The sequence below is a fragment of the Manacus candei genome, unplaced genomic scaffold, assembly GCF_025592945.1.
Source record: "Manacus candei isolate 608988 ecotype Guabito, Panama unplaced genomic scaffold, ASM2559294v1 h1tg000046l, whole genome shotgun sequence".
Taxonomy (NCBI): domain Eukaryota; kingdom Metazoa; phylum Chordata; class Aves; order Passeriformes; family Pipridae; genus Manacus; species Manacus candei.
Genome location: NW_026138094.1, coordinates 13442016 through 13459254, shown reverse-complemented (window position 1 = coordinate 13459254; position 17239 = coordinate 13442016). Strand labels below are relative to the sequence as shown.

The 17239-nt window shown below is 43.9% G+C and overlaps 1 protein-coding gene across 1 annotated transcript in view; it reads left to right on the top strand.

Annotated features, from left to right (window-relative positions):
• ADAMTS17 (ADAM metallopeptidase with thrombospondin type 1 motif 17) overlaps positions 1-17239 on the top strand; it is a 164362-nt gene that overhangs the window by 64517 nt on the left and 82606 nt on the right. The window contains exons 9-10 of the mRNA XM_051796783.1: positions 12959-13099; positions 14366-14516. Of these exons, the coding sequence (XP_051652743.1) occupies positions 12959-13099; positions 14366-14516 (292 nt within the window). The remainder of the gene's footprint in view (positions 1-12958; positions 13100-14365; positions 14517-17239) is intronic.

The window sequence follows — 17239 nt, the reverse complement described above, 5'->3', positions numbered from 1 at the left end:
GTTAAGTTGGAGTTACAACTCCAAAGGACACAATGGAACACTGCCTATTTCATCATATATTCTTGTACATCAGAACTAGTATGATCTAATCAAAGCAGTGATTTAATAACATATTCTGGTTTGGAGAGAGAACCAGGTATATCTGAAAATTTCAGGAGATGCTTCTTCCCCCTTTGGTAATGCACAGAGAGGTCTGTTTTAGACAAAACAAGTTATTATGTACCTAAGTAGCTTGATAGAAGAATTCTGAAAACTGTGTGCTAAGTTAATCAAAAGGAAGCAGAGATTAAAGACAGATACAGATCTAAACATATAAAAAAAAATCAGTGGACACTTCTGCCAGCAAGGATGGTTTGACCTGGGGAAGAGGTAGTGGTGGAGCACCACTAAACAAAGATGTGTTTGCCCAATGTAAGGCAGTACAGGATACCCAAGTAAGTTATTTGGAGGCCCCAAAGTAGAATATCCCTTTTATATTAACCTTATCTGGGCAGGTTGTTTTTGCAATGACAGTGGGATAGAGGAAAATCACACAAAGAAAACCAGGTACAGAAATCACTCAGAGAAAAAGAAGATTAGGGAGGAGGAATGGAGAGGTCTGAGTAGTATCATGTGCCGGACTATGGATAATGGGTCTGGTTTGGGGTGTGTTTTTTTAGTTTTATGTAAAGCTGCAAGATATTACCAGGTGCAGTTACTGAACCTGCTGATCCTGGCACGGTGGTGGGGCACCTTCCCTCTATCATGAGTTTCTTTTCTCACCCTCATATCTTCCAAATCTGATAGTTTATTTAGTGTTGGAATGCAATACCATTGGAACTGGGCGTGGGAATGTCCACCTCCCGTTGCTTTCTGCACTCTTGTGGGAAGCACTAGTGTGGTTCTGGGCAAGGATTTCTATGGTTTTACTCTCTGCTTTGTGAAGGATCTCTATGTAATCCCCAGTGAAGCAACATTCCCTTGCAGTGCCTCTAATTTCTTTGTTTTTGAGCATCTTGTACAGCTTTACTTGACATAATAAAACTGCACCAAGCAGGCGGGTGACAGTCATTTAGGAACACAATTTTGGTTTAATCAATAGCTTTGTAGCTTTGCCAGCTCTGCCTTTCTTTACTGTGCTGAGTAAGCCAAGGCCATGTTAAGTAGCTGGGCTGTAATGATTTGGCAAATCTTGCATCTGCTTCCTGCTACAAGAGTTTTGGTTTCATACTCCACTGGCTTTGCTGGCAACGGCCTCGTGCACCCAGTGACCCAAAACGTGGGGACAGGACAAGTCCCCATTGTGCAGCCTCTCACTCCACACCAGCACAGGAAATATTAGAGTTTGTAAGTGCCATTTACCAAATAATCATTTGTTTTTATACAAGGGCAGCGATCTGGATGAAATATTTGCTTTTCCACTCACAGTTGGGTTCCAATAGCCTGTAAGCCGTGCTGTCTGCCTGGCCTGCCGAGTTCCACAGGTTCCAGGTAAAAATGACTGCTGGGCTGGGGAAGGTGATAAATCCCAGACTGTCACTTGGAAAAGCCTTCAGTAGTAACTCAGCAGCAGTGGAAATCTTGTTGCCTCTAAAAATGTGGCTCCCTTGAACCGTTATGTCAGTGGAAGGCTGTGCTGTGGTGCAACAAGGTCGGCTGCCTCTTGGCCAGCAGTTGTGTTGGGAAATAAAATTCAGCAAAAAGAGTTTACTAGAGAAATGAAATAAACAGGCCTGCTTTGTTCTTACTGACCCCTTTCCATTTGCAAAATCCTCCCTCCCTCAGGTGCTGGGCCTCTTCCCATTGCTGCATCCAACCCAGCAGGGAGTTTTGTTATCTACTTCTTTACTTGAACCCTACTTTCCAGAAAAAGAGAAGAATAGCCCCCAGTTTTCTCCGTTTTCTGCTTTTGTGCTTGTTTAGGTAAAACAAATCAAAGCAAAAGGAATCTGATCATAGTGGTTTTTTCTCACTTACTTGAAAAGTTTCCTTCCTGCTGGGCTCTAATTAGCTCAGGGAGTTGAGCCTTAAAAATGAGCATTTTTTACTGTACCTTCTTTCTCCGCTCCAGACCCCACTGAGACACTCATCTTGTACACCGGGTCTTACCCACATATGGGACAGTTTGACCTTTTAGGAATTTCTGATGTCCACCCTCTGGTAGCTGTTTCTCACCTGCCAGTGACAGTCCAAATCCTGCCTGGCTCTTCCCCCTGCTTCCCACTGGGATCCCTTCCTCCCACCCTGCTGCTTGTCGGCATCGCTCCGGAGACAGATAATGAGGTGGCAGGTTTCTGATCTAGGTTTGAAATGTTCATTTTAATCACACACAATAAAGCTAGACAGGATAAAGAAATGCTCCCTGGAAGCAGTTTGCTTCTCAGTTTAGGTAGTCTCTGTACTTAGGAAGAGTATCTTTCCTTCAAAGGAAAAGCACAGCTTCCTTTCTTCCTCCCGAAAACACAACCGCCAGCACTTTTCAATGGGGGAATTCTTTCCTGTCTGGTTCCTCCTTTATCTCAAGTAAAGCTGCTTGCTGTGTAACACTGCTGTGTGACATGGGATAGACTCAGCCAAAGAAGGCAGAACTCTTCCCTAATATCCATCATGAGCCACCACAGCCAGGAGTGGTCAGACGGTGATAAAAATGCAGATTTGACCACGTTCAGTAGCTTTAAAGTAATGCAGCCAACTGGGTTTTCCTGCAGGAGCACTATAATAATGACTTTGTTGTCTGCTTTTCTACTGGTGTGCACAGTCCTCCCATCTGTTCATGTGAAGTGTCATCATCTCCATTTGGTTTATTTTTCTACCTCTTTCTCAATTATTTTACCTTCTCAGTACTAATCCAGATATGATCCTGAGGCTTCTCTCCATTCAAAGAAAAAGCCCAACTTGTTTGTTTAGGAAAATATATTCGTATTTACTTTTTATACCTGAAGTACTACCATTCCTACCTGCAGGTCATTCTGAACTGTTTATGGTGTGTGTTGAAGTAACTTTGCAGGTTTGCCAGGTGTGTTAAATGAGCAGAATCACATGAGAAAGCTCAGACACGGTCCCCAGAAAGCTGCCACCAGTTAAATGATATGCACCCTGCACCTCTTATCAGCTAAAAACCCTCTAAAGAGGTATCTTCTTATGAAGATAACAAACTATTTTCCTTTATCTGTAATTTGTCTTCACATCAACACGTTCAAGCCAAAGTTATTCGAAGCAAGAGTGTCTCTTTTCAAGTTGCTTTTTACTTTCCTCATGTCACTCCCTTAGACAATATGAAATCAAACTTAGCCTTGAGGTTTATTGGCAACCAGGCACACCCACTACCCAAAGAATTTCCCTCCAGTATCGGTCTGAACATATCATTTCCCAATTGCTTTGATACCAAGCCATAATTTGCAACATTCCTGTTTGATATTGAGTCTCTCCCTGCTGATAAAAGGAGTGAGACTGAGATAGCTTCCTGAACTTTTCAAATCATTTATGAACAGCCAAGGCCAGATGGTTCTGGTGTTATAAATTAATTTCCCAGCTGCACCATTATGAAAAATCCCAAGAGTTTAGGGAGCTGGTATACGGGAGTACCACTACCAGAAATAGTTTCCCTGAGGAAGGGGAGCACTCCTGAGTGGTGGAAGTGACTGTGACAGGGATACCACTGAAAATGCCATGTCCTTAAAGCAAATGTCTTCAGCTGAACTACTGCAAACTGATCTACTGCCTGAGAACAACTGCAAATCATGGAATTGGATCGTGCATTTCCTGTGCAACTTTTTTTTCTAGGCAGTTCTGGTGGTTTTTTTGAATCAGTAAAAGGGGTCACATAGAATGGATTTTTCTTGCACTGAATCTGTGAACCCACAGTGATTGACAACCTGGACCAGGAAAGAAGAATAAAAGAAAGAGGATGAAAAATATTTCTGTGAAAAGGACTTCTGCTGCTCTGGGAACCATGAAACACATCCCCACTGGCTTGTCTGGGACTGCACAAGACTCAATGCTGATAGAATTTATATATGCTACGGTTACTTCACACCTCTTTGTCTCTTGATGTTGGCCATCTCCTCATTCCCAGCTCCAGGAATGGAGAATTCATCTCCCAGTGTGGGGAAGGCAGCCAGCATTCCTGACTCCTACAGTGCATTCCCCAGGCTGTCCCACTTCCCCAGCTCTCAGCAGTGGGTGGCTTCCTGATGGGGCAGAGTGTGGGACATCTGTGCTTACTTGTGTTGCACATATTTGGCAAATATTCCATTTCTCCCTTCTCCTTGATTTTCTTTTAAGGGTGTCTCGTTCTGCATCTCTTCATTCAGGTTTGGTCATTAATGCAGTTGACTGGAGGCTTTCACTGGTTTCACAGGAGTTTTGAGAAAAGTGCACTCAAGTGATTGCAACACAAGAGCTTCCCCTTGGGTTGCTGACACTGTGAGTGACAGAGCTGTCAGCCTGCTCACTGAGCTTTTGTCTCTCTTGCCTGGTGGGTGGGAAATCCCACCCAGCTATCCCAGGGTTTGGTCTTTTTTTTTCCACCCTACAATTTATATTCCCTTTTCATCCTCTGAGGAAATGCATGTCACATTTTCAGAAGGTCTCGTTCTCACCCACTTCAGGCAGTGCTGAAAGCAAGCAGCTTGTTACCCTTCAGCATGTTAGCTCTGGGATGCCCCGGGGTGCTTTCCAAACACAAGGAGCCACAGATGGAGCACAGCAGCCTCTGAAATGAGCAGTTGTTCTCTGCCCACCGCTGGTTCAGTCATAGTCATTGTGCTCCTTCTGCAGCAATTCCCTGTTTTCTGAAAGCAAACTGAAGCAAGTGAGAAGGAGAGAATTTTTTACGCCCAAGAAGTGGATTAAATCTTGAGGAGGGCGAGGAAACAGATCCATTCTCTTGGGGATGTTATCCCCTGGCCTTCAGATAACTTTATTATTACTTCAGGGTCACAGCTCAACTGTGATCATGACAAGTAGCCAGTGTGAGACAAGTGATTCCCAGTGATCCATGTTTTACAATGAGTGGTTTTTGATGTATCTGTGTTCACTTCTTCGACAGGGATTGAAGGAATTAAAGCAATCCTTGACTCCCACTGATGCTGTTGTGTCAGAAACCTGCTGTGTGTTGTTGATGTGTATCAAAGCATCTGAAAGGGTTTAGAAATGCTGAGCATCTGGTTGGATGACTGCATGGAGATGGGTAGTGCTTTAAGGAAGTGAAGGGACCAGGAGAGATTTATATTAGATGCTACATGGGACTTGGAAAGGAGTGATTTTTGAGATCAGTAAGAAGAAAGGTGTTTTCCTGAGGTGATGCTACTTTTTCAGTGCTGAGTTTCTGCCAAGTTTATTTGTAGATATATTGATCAACTTTAGCTTTTTCTAGGACTTTGTATTTGGTGGGGCACTCCTTTTTTTTAACCACATGGTAAACTGCCCCCTGCAGCCTCAGAACCTGCCAGCTCTTACCAGAACACTGTGAAGCTTTTGCAGGAACAGGTTTCTATGCTGGGGCCACATCCCACAAATCAGAAGCAGTGGAGGCAGGCCATGGGAATGGCAGGTGTTCAGTTGCACTGCAGCTGGATTCCTTCATCTTACCAGAGTTCTTGGAATACATCAGGCAATGCCTGCCCTGCTGTGAATTATCCACTCTGGGAAAGGGGCAAGGGTGAGAGAGAGAGAATTCCATGGGCAAATGTCTGCAGGAAAAAGGAGTCAGTAATGTGAACATTTATTGCTGGGGAGAAGATCGTAGGTGATTCACCCTGTTCTTCATGGCCTTTGAAGAACAAACTTTGATCAAACCACAAGAAGGACTGACACTGATGCCAGTGGGCTTTGGCCAGTTCTGTATCCAGGGCAGTGTGGGCAGCAAGCTTTTGGATAAAATGTGTGAGTGAGAGGCCACACTGCCCATCCCTGCCATGTCAGGCTCCATGTGCTATCTGTCCCTTGAGGCACAAGCTCATACTTGCTGCCTTCCAGATTCCAGGGCAAAAGAACTAATTCTTTTTAAATGAAAACCATATCATAAAGGGCTGGGATCTGTCCTGCAGCTGAATAAACCCCAGCTTTCCACACTGTTATTCACCATCGTGAATAACACGTGGTGAATAACATCGTGTGTTCCCACTCGCTGTTGTTGACTTCTTGGCTGCTTGATGAGCAGATAACCATATAAAATATCTGGTTACTTCATTATTGGAGAGTGACATAAACTTGGTTATGAAAACAAGAGTCCAGTAGTCATGGCTCCCTTTAGATATTGTCTTTCCTGATAAAAAAAAATCCCAAAAGTACAGCACCCGTCCTGAATGCCCCTGTTCTAGATAACACATGGACACAGTGACCAGCTTTGATTACTTCACATGCTTTAAGTAGGGTCATCTCCCTCTCTTCATCACAGCTTCCCAAAGTGCTTCTGACAGCTTCTGGAATAGTTGAGGTGCATTTAAGAAACAGTGGTTACATGTTTGCAAAGCACAAGGTGAAGAAGCCTGTTTCCCATTAAGCCAAGAGCCTTGGTGGCTGTTGGTTTTGTAAGAAGGTTGCACAAGGTGTTTCCTTGCCTCCTCCCTCGACCTGAGCTCAGCTCACCTCAGTGTTTCCCCAGGATTTGTTAGTTTGCCCTTCATCCAAGCCCCACCTGGACCCCCTCTGACCCCTCTGCCTCTCTTGGGTTGCTCTGCAGAGGCATCACCTTCCTGTGTCTCTCTCTCAGACTTACTGTCCTCACTTTGCACTGCAGCTCCAGTTACAATTCCAGCTCTAATGAGCCCCCCACTTCACTCCTGCCTCTGCTGTGCCTTTATTCTCAACTGGATGGAAACCTCATAACTTGCAAGATACCAGCATTTTATATTGGAACATTAAACATGTTGAACCAGTTCAGAATAGGCATCTTTCCAGTGGCACAGCTTCAATTTCAAACATTAATAAAAATTCCTAACATTGAACTCAATTTTGGACCGGACGGCTCATGGGCTGATGATGTGGTGGATGGTCTCCCACTCCTGGTTCCAATCCAAGGGCAGGAGCTGCTGGGAACTGTTGATGTACCTTCTTTTCTTAGTGACCTGGATTGATTTGAGTTTAATGGCTATGTTTGATATTCTCAGCTGTCAACCTGTGTAACCTCCTTCCATACCAACATCTTCCTTTGTGGTTGATATTTGATGGACTGTAGAGACAGAACTCCCTTCTCAGGCCTGATAGGAATTGGGAAGGGGGAGGAATGTTGTCATTCAGTTGTGTCCTTCATATGGATAAACAGATGGCATTTGTGCCCACAGCATGTCTAAATAGCAGTCCTTCCGTGGGGCACTGTCATCCTGCCCACACTGAAATGCCAGAGTGGATAAATTACAGCTCCCCTTCTCCCTCCCCTCACCCTCTGTGAGGATGTTGTCCAGTCTGCCCTCCCTTTGCATTTATATTTCTCCAGTGGGGTTTAGAAAGAAATCTTGTGCTTAATCCTGGCTCTGCAATTAATGCTGGATTACTTGTGGGTGAGTCATGGCAAGCTGGGTCACAGGGAATGGCTTCTCTCCTATTCCCTTTTGAGAAGGTCAGTGGTGACGTGCCCTGGTACTGCCTGTAGCTCACAGCAATGCATTGTTCCCCCACAGAAATGGAGCCCTTAGGAGAACATTTGCTCCATACACAGGTAGAGAAAACATGCTTTCCAGCAAACAAATATCAGCCAAGAATGTAAAAACCTTTGTGGCCCCAACTTTTCACTTGGAGCATGAGCTATCACTGCCTTCTCCTGTCCCCCTCTGTATTTGGGACAAGGCTGTGATGGGCCTTTTGCTCAGTTCTCTGAGTCTGTGTTGGTCTGAAGGGGTGACCCCAAGGACCTCTTCCTACTTAATGTCTTGCTGAGCTTATCCAGTTACAACCCTTTATGAGTTGGTTCTTTGGGAAGAGAAAGACTCTCCTTTGGACTTCTGTCTGTAGAAGTGAGAGAGATCCCACTGCCCTCATTTCCTTGGTGTCCTCAGTGCCCTTTGGAGAAATGGAGACTGAGGTAAGTGCAGTTGTGTGGAGAGCAATCAATTGTGTGCTGAGCTCATGTTTAATAAGCAGCTGAGGTGACAGCCAAGTCACCTTGGGCAGCTTGATAGCCATGAGTGTCACTCCTTTCTAAAGTGATCCAGTGCTTGACTCACCCCTGAATTGTTTGCAGACAGATGGCATGGTTTGACTGTCAGAGGGAGGTGATGGAAAAGGCTGTTCTACCAGCCAGCTGAAGTGATTATTTGAAACAGAGGGATTGCAGAACCTCCTGGGTGTGGTTTTTTCAGGCTCTCCCCCTTCATACTTTTTTTTTTTCCGCTTGCCACCCTTTTTCTAAAGAAAAGCTCTTCTTTTACTGCTGATGGTATTTTCTGTCAAACGTGCCTCTTGTCCCTACTTCACAATCTCTCCCCACCAGAGGGGGAGTGTATGATAATTGTCTTGGGGATTTCTCAAGTGGTCTCTTACCAGCCACCAAGTTCCAGCTGTTGGAAAAATTTTAAGCATCTCCTCCATCAGTTTCCCCCAGCCCTTGGCCTTATCCTTTCACTTGGATTTGGGGCTTTTAGTAGGAAACCCATCAAGAGTCGTAGTGGTTCTGATGAAGGTTTGTATACATGACCTTGAGGACTTGGAGGTGCAACACACAGTGCATTGAAGGCAGTAGGAGGCTTTCCACAGGCTTTGGTGCACTTTGGCTCAGGCTTTTGAAGAATAACAGGAAATATTGGAAAACTGCACCAAGGGTAAACAGAGCAGTTTAGTTACATTAACTGTCTAGAGGAGAAGCTCCGCTAATGACCGAAGCAAACAAAGCAAGTGCAGCGGTTTAGCATTGCTGTGGGAAAACAAGCGGCTGATAATTGCTGTTAGTTTAAAAGAGTTACACAAGGAATTGGCCAGCTCAGGCCGGGAGAGTAATTCTGGCATCCTGACCCAGTTCTGGGCGCTGCACAGACGCTGACGGGGGAGCATGTCCTGGAAAGGAGCACAGACTGCAGGGAGGCCAGAGGCTGAATGCTGTGTTTTATTCATAGCATTGCTACTCTAAAGTCTTGTTCTCCAAAAAAATGCATCAGAGAGATCTGTTGTTGCTGCCTCCCTGTGACTCCTGATAAGGTTTGCCTTACTGTGATTATGTTAACAGTCAGGACTCAAAAGGGTCAGCCAGCTTGTTTCTGGACTCACATATGATGAGCAACAATAAATAGGCTGCAGGACTCCTCTGGTGAGGCCGTGGTGTCTTTGACTAGTAACCAATGCATTATTTATATTTGGAAAGAAGCTGGAGTGTGAAACCAGATCCCAGGGTGCTTACTCTGAATAAATATTGAATGAAAGGAGTTTAAGAGCTGAGGGTCTGAGCTGTCCTTGTTTGCCTTTGTGGAATGTCATTGTCTTCAGGAGGAGAATGAGAGGAACTGAAGGCTGGGGTTTACCTTGGGGTTAGAATGGAGGAGTGACTGCGGTAGTGACAGCACGGAGGGAGAGTCCTGCTCACCCATCGTGGCTCTGCTGGCTTTGCAAAGGATAAGAGGCAGCAGCACGTGTTTGTGGTTCCTGGTAAAATGGACAGTTTTGGCTGGGAGAGCACAGAGGGCAGTGGGTTTGCAGGGCAATGCAGTGCTGTTTTGACATTCCTACTTCTAATCTAAGAGCTTTTCCTATCAGCTCATTATTCAAGTTCTGTTCATGTAAGAATAGAACTCCTTCCTAAGGCAGAGTATTTCAAGAGACTGATTACCTGCTTCTAATTCCATGTGAATTCTGAATAGCAGGTAAGATTAGGGGATCACAAAGGAAATGCAAACTCCTGATTCAGCATTTGCACTGCTGTTTAGGACAAACAAATACTGCTGTGTCCCATTTATTTCTGTTAAAAGGAGGGGGACTGTTCATTAGTGAAAGGAATCAGCGTGGCATTGCATTTACTACGTGTAGAAAAACCTGGACCCTTTGATGTAGCTGGAGACCCTTGAACTTCAGAAAAGAATGTGTTAGCATGCTAGAGTATGCCTGAGTCCTGCAGGTCAGTTAATCCTTTTCTCAAGTGAGTCATTGTAAGGTAAAGTAGATGCTGAGAAAAGTTCTGCATTGCCAATTAAAACAGGCTCCAAAGGTGTTGCTGGTTTCAGTCTACCAGAAACTCATCACTGAGGGGCCAGGAGGGGCTGCCTGTGTACCTTGAGGCCAGATCCTAGGCTAATATAAACTGGCTTGGTTCTCTGGATTTAGCAGAGCTCCTTTGCTTTATTCCAATAAAGGTATTCCTTTCAGGCTCAATTCCTTTATGCTTATGACTTTATGACTTTTTAAAGGATTTCTGTTAAGAAACCTGGAATGGTTCAGGAAGGTGTCGATTTCCACACATGTAAGAATTGAACAGATTTCAGAAGAAGCCTGTAAATAACTGGAGACATGAGTTCTGACTCAGTCTTTATAGAGGATACATTTTATCTGCCTCAGACCCCCCTGCAAAATCAAAGCTGAATAACGACTGGCAGCCTCAGCATTTCTCCCAGGCACAGACCTTTTGTGAGGTCAGGTTTAAAATAAAGTTAAGGACAGGAATGTACTGATTAGTAGCTGCTACCCTTGTTGTTCACCAGCAAAACCCCACTTTCAACGTGTTTAACAAAAAATATAATTGAAGTTATCAGAAAGCTAAGGCATTTCTTAATGAACAACCCTAGACCAAACACTATTGTTTTGTGGAAGGGATAAAATCAGGGAGCCTAAACCACTTGGGAAGTCAGGAAGATGATTTGTTTTCACCCCTTTGAAGTGGAACAGCTGATGTGCTGACCAGGAGGCCGTTCAGGAAGCTGTTGGAATGGGGTGGCTGCCAGATCCCATCCCACAGGAGCCTGGACAGAGCAGAAACCTGAAGGACCCAGCTTTCAGCCTCAGCACTGGGGAAAGCACAAGGCAGACAAGCTGCAAGAAACCTTGGAAACCTCCTTGTCTCATCTCCATTAGAAAAGTTAACAGAATTACTGCATGCCCAGGAGCCTTCTAAACTGGCATTTCATGGCAAACTTCCCTCTGGAAGATTTCCAGCCAGCTTACATACCTTACTGGTGGTACTGAGCCCTTCCTGTCCTGACTTTTAGGAATAGGATCTTTAGATGGTCTTCTTTGCATTGGAGGAATACTGCTGGAACTTTCTTCCTAGCATGTGAAGAGTTTTCTCTGTGTGCAGAAACAACGTGGGTAAAATATTTGGAGTGAAATCCAGGCTCCACTGAAGTCAGTGGCAAAACTCCCGTTCACTTCAGTGGAGCAGGAATTTCACTCTCTACTGTTTTGAAGTTGGAACTACTAATAGACTGTTAGATTAGTCCTGCATGCATCAAACAAAATGTGCTTGATGTGAATGTTTCTGCTGTGTTCAAAACCCACAAAGGTTAGAAAACAAGAATAACTATGAACTTCTGAGTCGAAAAATTATATTAAGTGTAGTTTTGCTAGAAATAATAATGTCCCTGGAGATAAACCTAAAATAATAGACTGCACCGTATAATCTTCACTTTAAGTTAAAAATAGCAGAGATGGTGGTTTAATCTAAGCCATAATTATCAAACTGCTGAAGCTGGTTTTGGTTCACTGCAGCTAGAAATGGATGTCATGTTTGGGCTTTGAACAGTCAAGCCCCACACCTGGAGAGAAGCAAAGCCAAGAGCACAGTCAGAAAACAAACAGGAGCCTCTGATTTACAGAGAAATAGCACAGATTAAAGAGTCCAACTCCATATTTAGAGGTACTGCCCTGGCTTGCTCCATCCAGCCAGCTGGAGACCCAATGAGTTCCTGTTAATCTGTGTTTTCAGCCCCAAACTGGTGACATTTGGCTAGAAGGTGACACTGGCCCTACAAGACACCTTTTGTCTGAAACTCATCTTCCATTTCATCTTGGAATTGAAGGAGGACTGTTAATGTTTCAAACAGTTACTGCTCTGCATGATTCTAAGAAAGGGGTTTAATGATAATTTCAGAGTGGGATGGAAACCCTTTAACCTTTCACTGCCAGGCACCGTGGGATGGGCTGAGTGTAGGACTGAGTCAGGCTTCTGATATGGCTCTGACACAGGAGGTGAACTTGGTCACCTCATTTATCCCTGTTCACAAAGGCTGACCTGCAGCAGACAAGTCTCACCTTCCCATAGAGGCAACAGAGGTTTATTCTGAGCAGGATTTGGTGCAGCAGCCCCATTCTGTCCTTGCTGGGATGGGCACGGGGCAGTCTTGGTGCTTTTTTGGACAGTGCTTGGAGAAATGGGGCTTGGTTCTGCCTCGGGCTCCAATCTGAGCACTGCTGTTCCAGAGTCAGAGGCTAATTCAGGTTGGAAGGGCCACTGGAGACCATCTGATCCAGCCACTGCTCAAAGAAGGATCAGCTTCAAAGTTAGATGAGAGACTGTACAATACCACTGATTTAGAAACATGTTTTTCCTAATGGTGTATTCCAAATTCACACTGACACAACAACAAAATTGGCCCATCTCTGGTATTAATTTTGATCATTCCCTCAATGTGATTATAGGGATCATATCCACTAGATTTGGGAAAGCAATCCCAAATTTTCAATAGATATTACCTTCAATATTCTAGCAGATATCCTTCCACTGGGCTACATCACTTCTGCAGGTTACATCTCATGAACCTCAAATAGTTTCACATTTTCTGGTAGAAAAGTCCATAAGAAGCCCATTTTAAAGTTTCAAACACATAAACACTAAACCCCTTGTAAAATTAAGGCAATGGATAAACTAAAGGAACCTGTAGTTTACTTATATTTATTAATTTAACAGGTGCCCAGAGCAGTGGGTGAATGATTGTGTGTTATATGTGCAGCCTGGTTTCGAGCTGTTAATTGCTAAGAGTATAATTACTAATTGCAATGGGAAATGAGAAACCCACATCATAACTTGATAGGTTTTTTGTCCTGTTTTGTTCTCCTCCAACAGCATGGGGATGAGCCACGATGATGACCACCAGCCCTGTGCAGGGAGGTCCCACATTATGTCTGGAGAGTGGGTGAAGGGCAGGAACCCCAGTGACCTTTCCTGGTCTTCGTGCAGCCGTGACGACCTGGAAAACTTCCTAAAGTAAGGATTGTGCTGAGGATCAAAGATCCTGCAAGGCAAAAATGCAATATGTTATTTGAAAGTGAAAGTATAAATGATTTTCCTTCAAAAAAAAGCGTGTGTGCATGTGTCATTAGGGTATGCAGGTTGGATTCTGTCTCCACTATGGTTGCCCCTTTGAAATGAGGATTGCAGAGAGGCAGAAGAATTATGTGCTGATAATTTCTTAAATATAATTCCAGACCACCTTCATTTTACAAAAAGTGCCCTTCATGTTTGCAGTGACAGAAATCTGTATGTATGTAGCCTGCAGAAATCTCTGCTGGAGGATGCTGCAACTTTTTGCTGTGGCTTTTACTGCCTATCTTGTTATTAAATAGCTTTTATTTTATTTTTTATTTTACCTGGAGGTAATTCTGATATGTTTTCTCACTCTTCAGTGAGTGTTGGTCTAAAATGGTCCACTATAAACTTATTTTCCACTGTTTCAGCTCATCATATTCAACAATTCAGGAAGGACTTCTGTCCTGATACTTGTTAACTCTCATGTACACTGGAATTGTCTGAACTCTGCGACTGGGCTTTTAAACCTACAGTGCAGCTCTCTGACAAACAGTTCCTGGCACAGTGGCCAGTGCTTTTGTTGCTAAGAATGGGTTCAGCATGGAAAATTTCCCACTCTGGGCGTTAGAGGTGGCAAAGAAAGGAAAATGATGAAAGAAAATGGGATATCTACTGTTACATTAAAGGCATGAAGTTGAAAAAGAAGTTGCATCTGAACTCACCTGGTTGCATCTGGTCCCTGAGATGGGAGAGATGACAGTGATATTCTAATTTGTAAAAGATTGTTGTGAAGGCAAAGAGAAAAATCTTTCCTTTATGCCTGTGATGAATAAGAAAAGAAGTCAAGGACTCAAAATTCAGCTGGGGGGATTCAGGTGAGACGTGACAGAAGACTTTCTTGCTGTCACTGTAAGGCTTGTGAAGCTTTGGGCTGGATAACCTGAGGGCAGAACTGAGTCTCCATGAGATTTCTAGGAACAGTTTAGATGAATGTTTAACCCAGAATGTTGTGAATGTAGTCTGTTCTGCCTCGGGGTTTGTGGACAAGAGTGAGTTCCCAAGGACCTTTTTCAATTATTTAGAAGCTTCCAGATATTTAGTGGGAAAAATCTCCACTGTTCCATCAGATTAAAGAGAGGACAGCAGCTTCTCTGCAGCAGGGATCTAACACTGCAGTTCAGAGGTGTTTTCCCTTAAAAGGCTCTGTAATTCCTGCCCTCTCAGGTCCAAGGTGAGCACGTGTTTGCTGGTGACAGACCCCCGGAGCCAGTTCTCGGTGCGGCTCCCTCACAAGCTGCCGGGGATGCACTACAGCGCCGACGAGCAGTGCCAGATCCTCTTCGGGACCAACGCCACCTTCTGCAAGAACATGGAGGTAAGAGCCCGTGGGCTGGACCTGGAAACAAGGTGGGAAGTGGAAATAAAGCTGTCAGGCACCGAGGGAGAAAAGAGGTCTGTGCTTTCCTCAGCTCTGCTTAGCGGGAGTTGCGGCGTGTTCAGTGCTGCTGAGAGAAAATCAAACCCCCGCTGACCTCCCTGTCAGCAGCACATTCAGAGACACTTCTCCTCTTTTCCCCACACTGCCCTTGTTAATCTCCTAAAGCAGGCCCAGAAAAGCTGGTGTTTGCACTTTGTTCCCTCCTGACACTGTTTTGCTGAAATACTCAGCAGAGATTGTTTTCCTGGAAGTTCAGCTGAGGTGAAAGCCTCTCCTCACAAGAGTGCTTGGCTCCTTTCACAGAGTCAGCTTAGATGACTGTCTGGATCTTTCCGTAGACTTCACCTTCAGACCACTGCAGTGCTCTTAGGAGCTGACTCTTAAATCTTTGCTGAGAAAATATTAATATCTGCTTGTTAGATGAGGCCATTTAGAATTTTGTGCAGAATCCTGTGTGTTTTCTAAGCAACATGATGTTTAATCAGGATTTGGGTGCAGCGTGGCTCATATCACATGGTTGGTTGGCAAAACAGAAACACTGCTTGTTGGTGTCTCTGGAAGTAGGTTGTATTTGAGATGAGGCTGTGTGACTTGTCCTCTGGAATTTAGACAGCTAAACTTTTCCTAAGGTCTTTTTATTCTGAGCATATCTTACCTGCATCCCACTTTAGGCAGGGACTGGGGATGAGCTTACTTCCAGTGTGGCCTTGAAGATACCCAGAGGAAAGTCATGTAGCACCGTGTTGGGTCACCAACATCCCCTCCTTTACAGACAGGCAAGAAGCAGCCAAGTTTCTTGCTGTTTTTAACTGGCCATTTGTCTTCTTCAGTTGTCCCTCATTCCCACTCTGAACAAGTCTGGGATCTTAGATCAGTGTTAGGAAATAAAATAATAATCGCCGATAACTGGGGGTTTCTAAGTGCCAAATTACTAAAACTGTTGAACACATGCAAGTCCTGGGAACGTGCTCTTAGTTTCACATTAGCTGTTTTATTTATTTTGGATTTGGAAACTAGCTAATATAAAACAATAAGAAAAGAATCTGGATAGGCTGTATTTCCCAGCTCCATCAAGAAAACGCAGACCACCAGGACTACTGTACTGGAAGGAAAGTGGTGTAGGTCTGTGGAGAAAACCCCAGATCTCCCCAGCATGACTCAAGTTCTTCCACTTGTGTGGGTGTCACCCAGCTTGACTGCTGTTGGAAGAGATATTTGCTATTTCCCTTCTTGGGATGAAAAAACATTCTGTTTCTGGATATTCCAGTGCCTAATGAGAATGTCAGCCCACTGGTAGGTGGTCAGCCTTTCTCACACACAAATTGCATGTCCAGTCTGGAATTGCTTCAGGGACATGTTGTTTGCCAGAATAAGGTGCCAAGAGGCACAGTTCTGTAAGATACAGACTACAGACAGCAGGTGTTTGTGCCTCCTAAGATTTTTCACCAGTCTTAATATTTGACACCTTTAGAACACAATGAAAACTGTGCTCTTTTGCTTCATCACTCTCTTTAGTGTCTCCCCAAGAAAGGCATATTTTGTGAGGACTTCAGTACTTTCTAATGAAAAACCTTGTAGAAGTTCAGCAGATTAAAACCAATTTGCAGTCATTTAGAATTATTTCTGTTGCAGATGTGCATTGAAAGTGAGCATTCACCCTGTGAAGCCTTGGATCAGTCATGTCACGTGCCATTCATTTAAGTAAATATTTGCATCCTGTTACGCTGCTCTGAATTGGCTTTTGAAGGCAATGAAAGGAAATTCTTTAGAGGAAATGATCACTTTTGATTTTTAAACCTCTCAAGTTTGTGTTCTTTTCACCTCTGTGTTTCTCAGGCCTCATCTGCACAGTGCTTGTATCATAAGTCTCAAAGCTGTCTACAAAAATATGAACCAAAAAAAAAATTGGCACTGGTCACTGGCATTAGCTGTAGAAATTACTGGCAAATACAGCTGTCTCCTCTTCTAGCCAATGGTAATGTGGTATTTTTAATTCAATAAAGTATTAAAAAAATCCAAATGTAAAAGCAATAAACATTTGACAGTAAATATTTGTTACAGAAAGGAAATAAACTTCAGGAAATGAGCCTGCTCAATCTTTTTATGATTACATGTGTCTACTGACTATTTTCTTATATAATAAAGAGCTACATTACTATATTTCTTTGGAGATAGTTGAGCTCCATAATTATGTCAGGCAAACTAGAGGCCCTGTGTTCAAAAATGCCATGCACTTTGGTTTAGAGCAAATTTCAGAGATTAGATGATTCCAAAATTTCAACAAACTGCAGAGGCTTTCTGTGCAGTAAAGAGTCTCCTTTAAAGGCATCAAAGCCCAAATTTTTGAAGGAATGTAACCTCCTTTGCCTTCACAGAGAGTCAGGTGCCTGAATGCTTGGCAGCTCCTGGACCTCCAACACCGCTCCAACCAGATAGTTAATCTGTGAATATTCACCCTCATCTGAATATTTGGGATTGCATCCCCAAAATTCTTCTTCCATTTTGTTTTTAGTGATAACTCAGATACCCTACCACAAAACTGTAGCTCTCAGAAAATGCTCAGTTTGCCAGACAAGCCGTCCTGCAGCTGCTCTGCTCTGAATGTGCAGAACAGAGATCAAAATGTCTGAGGAAGGCTCAGCTTTACATACACTGAACCT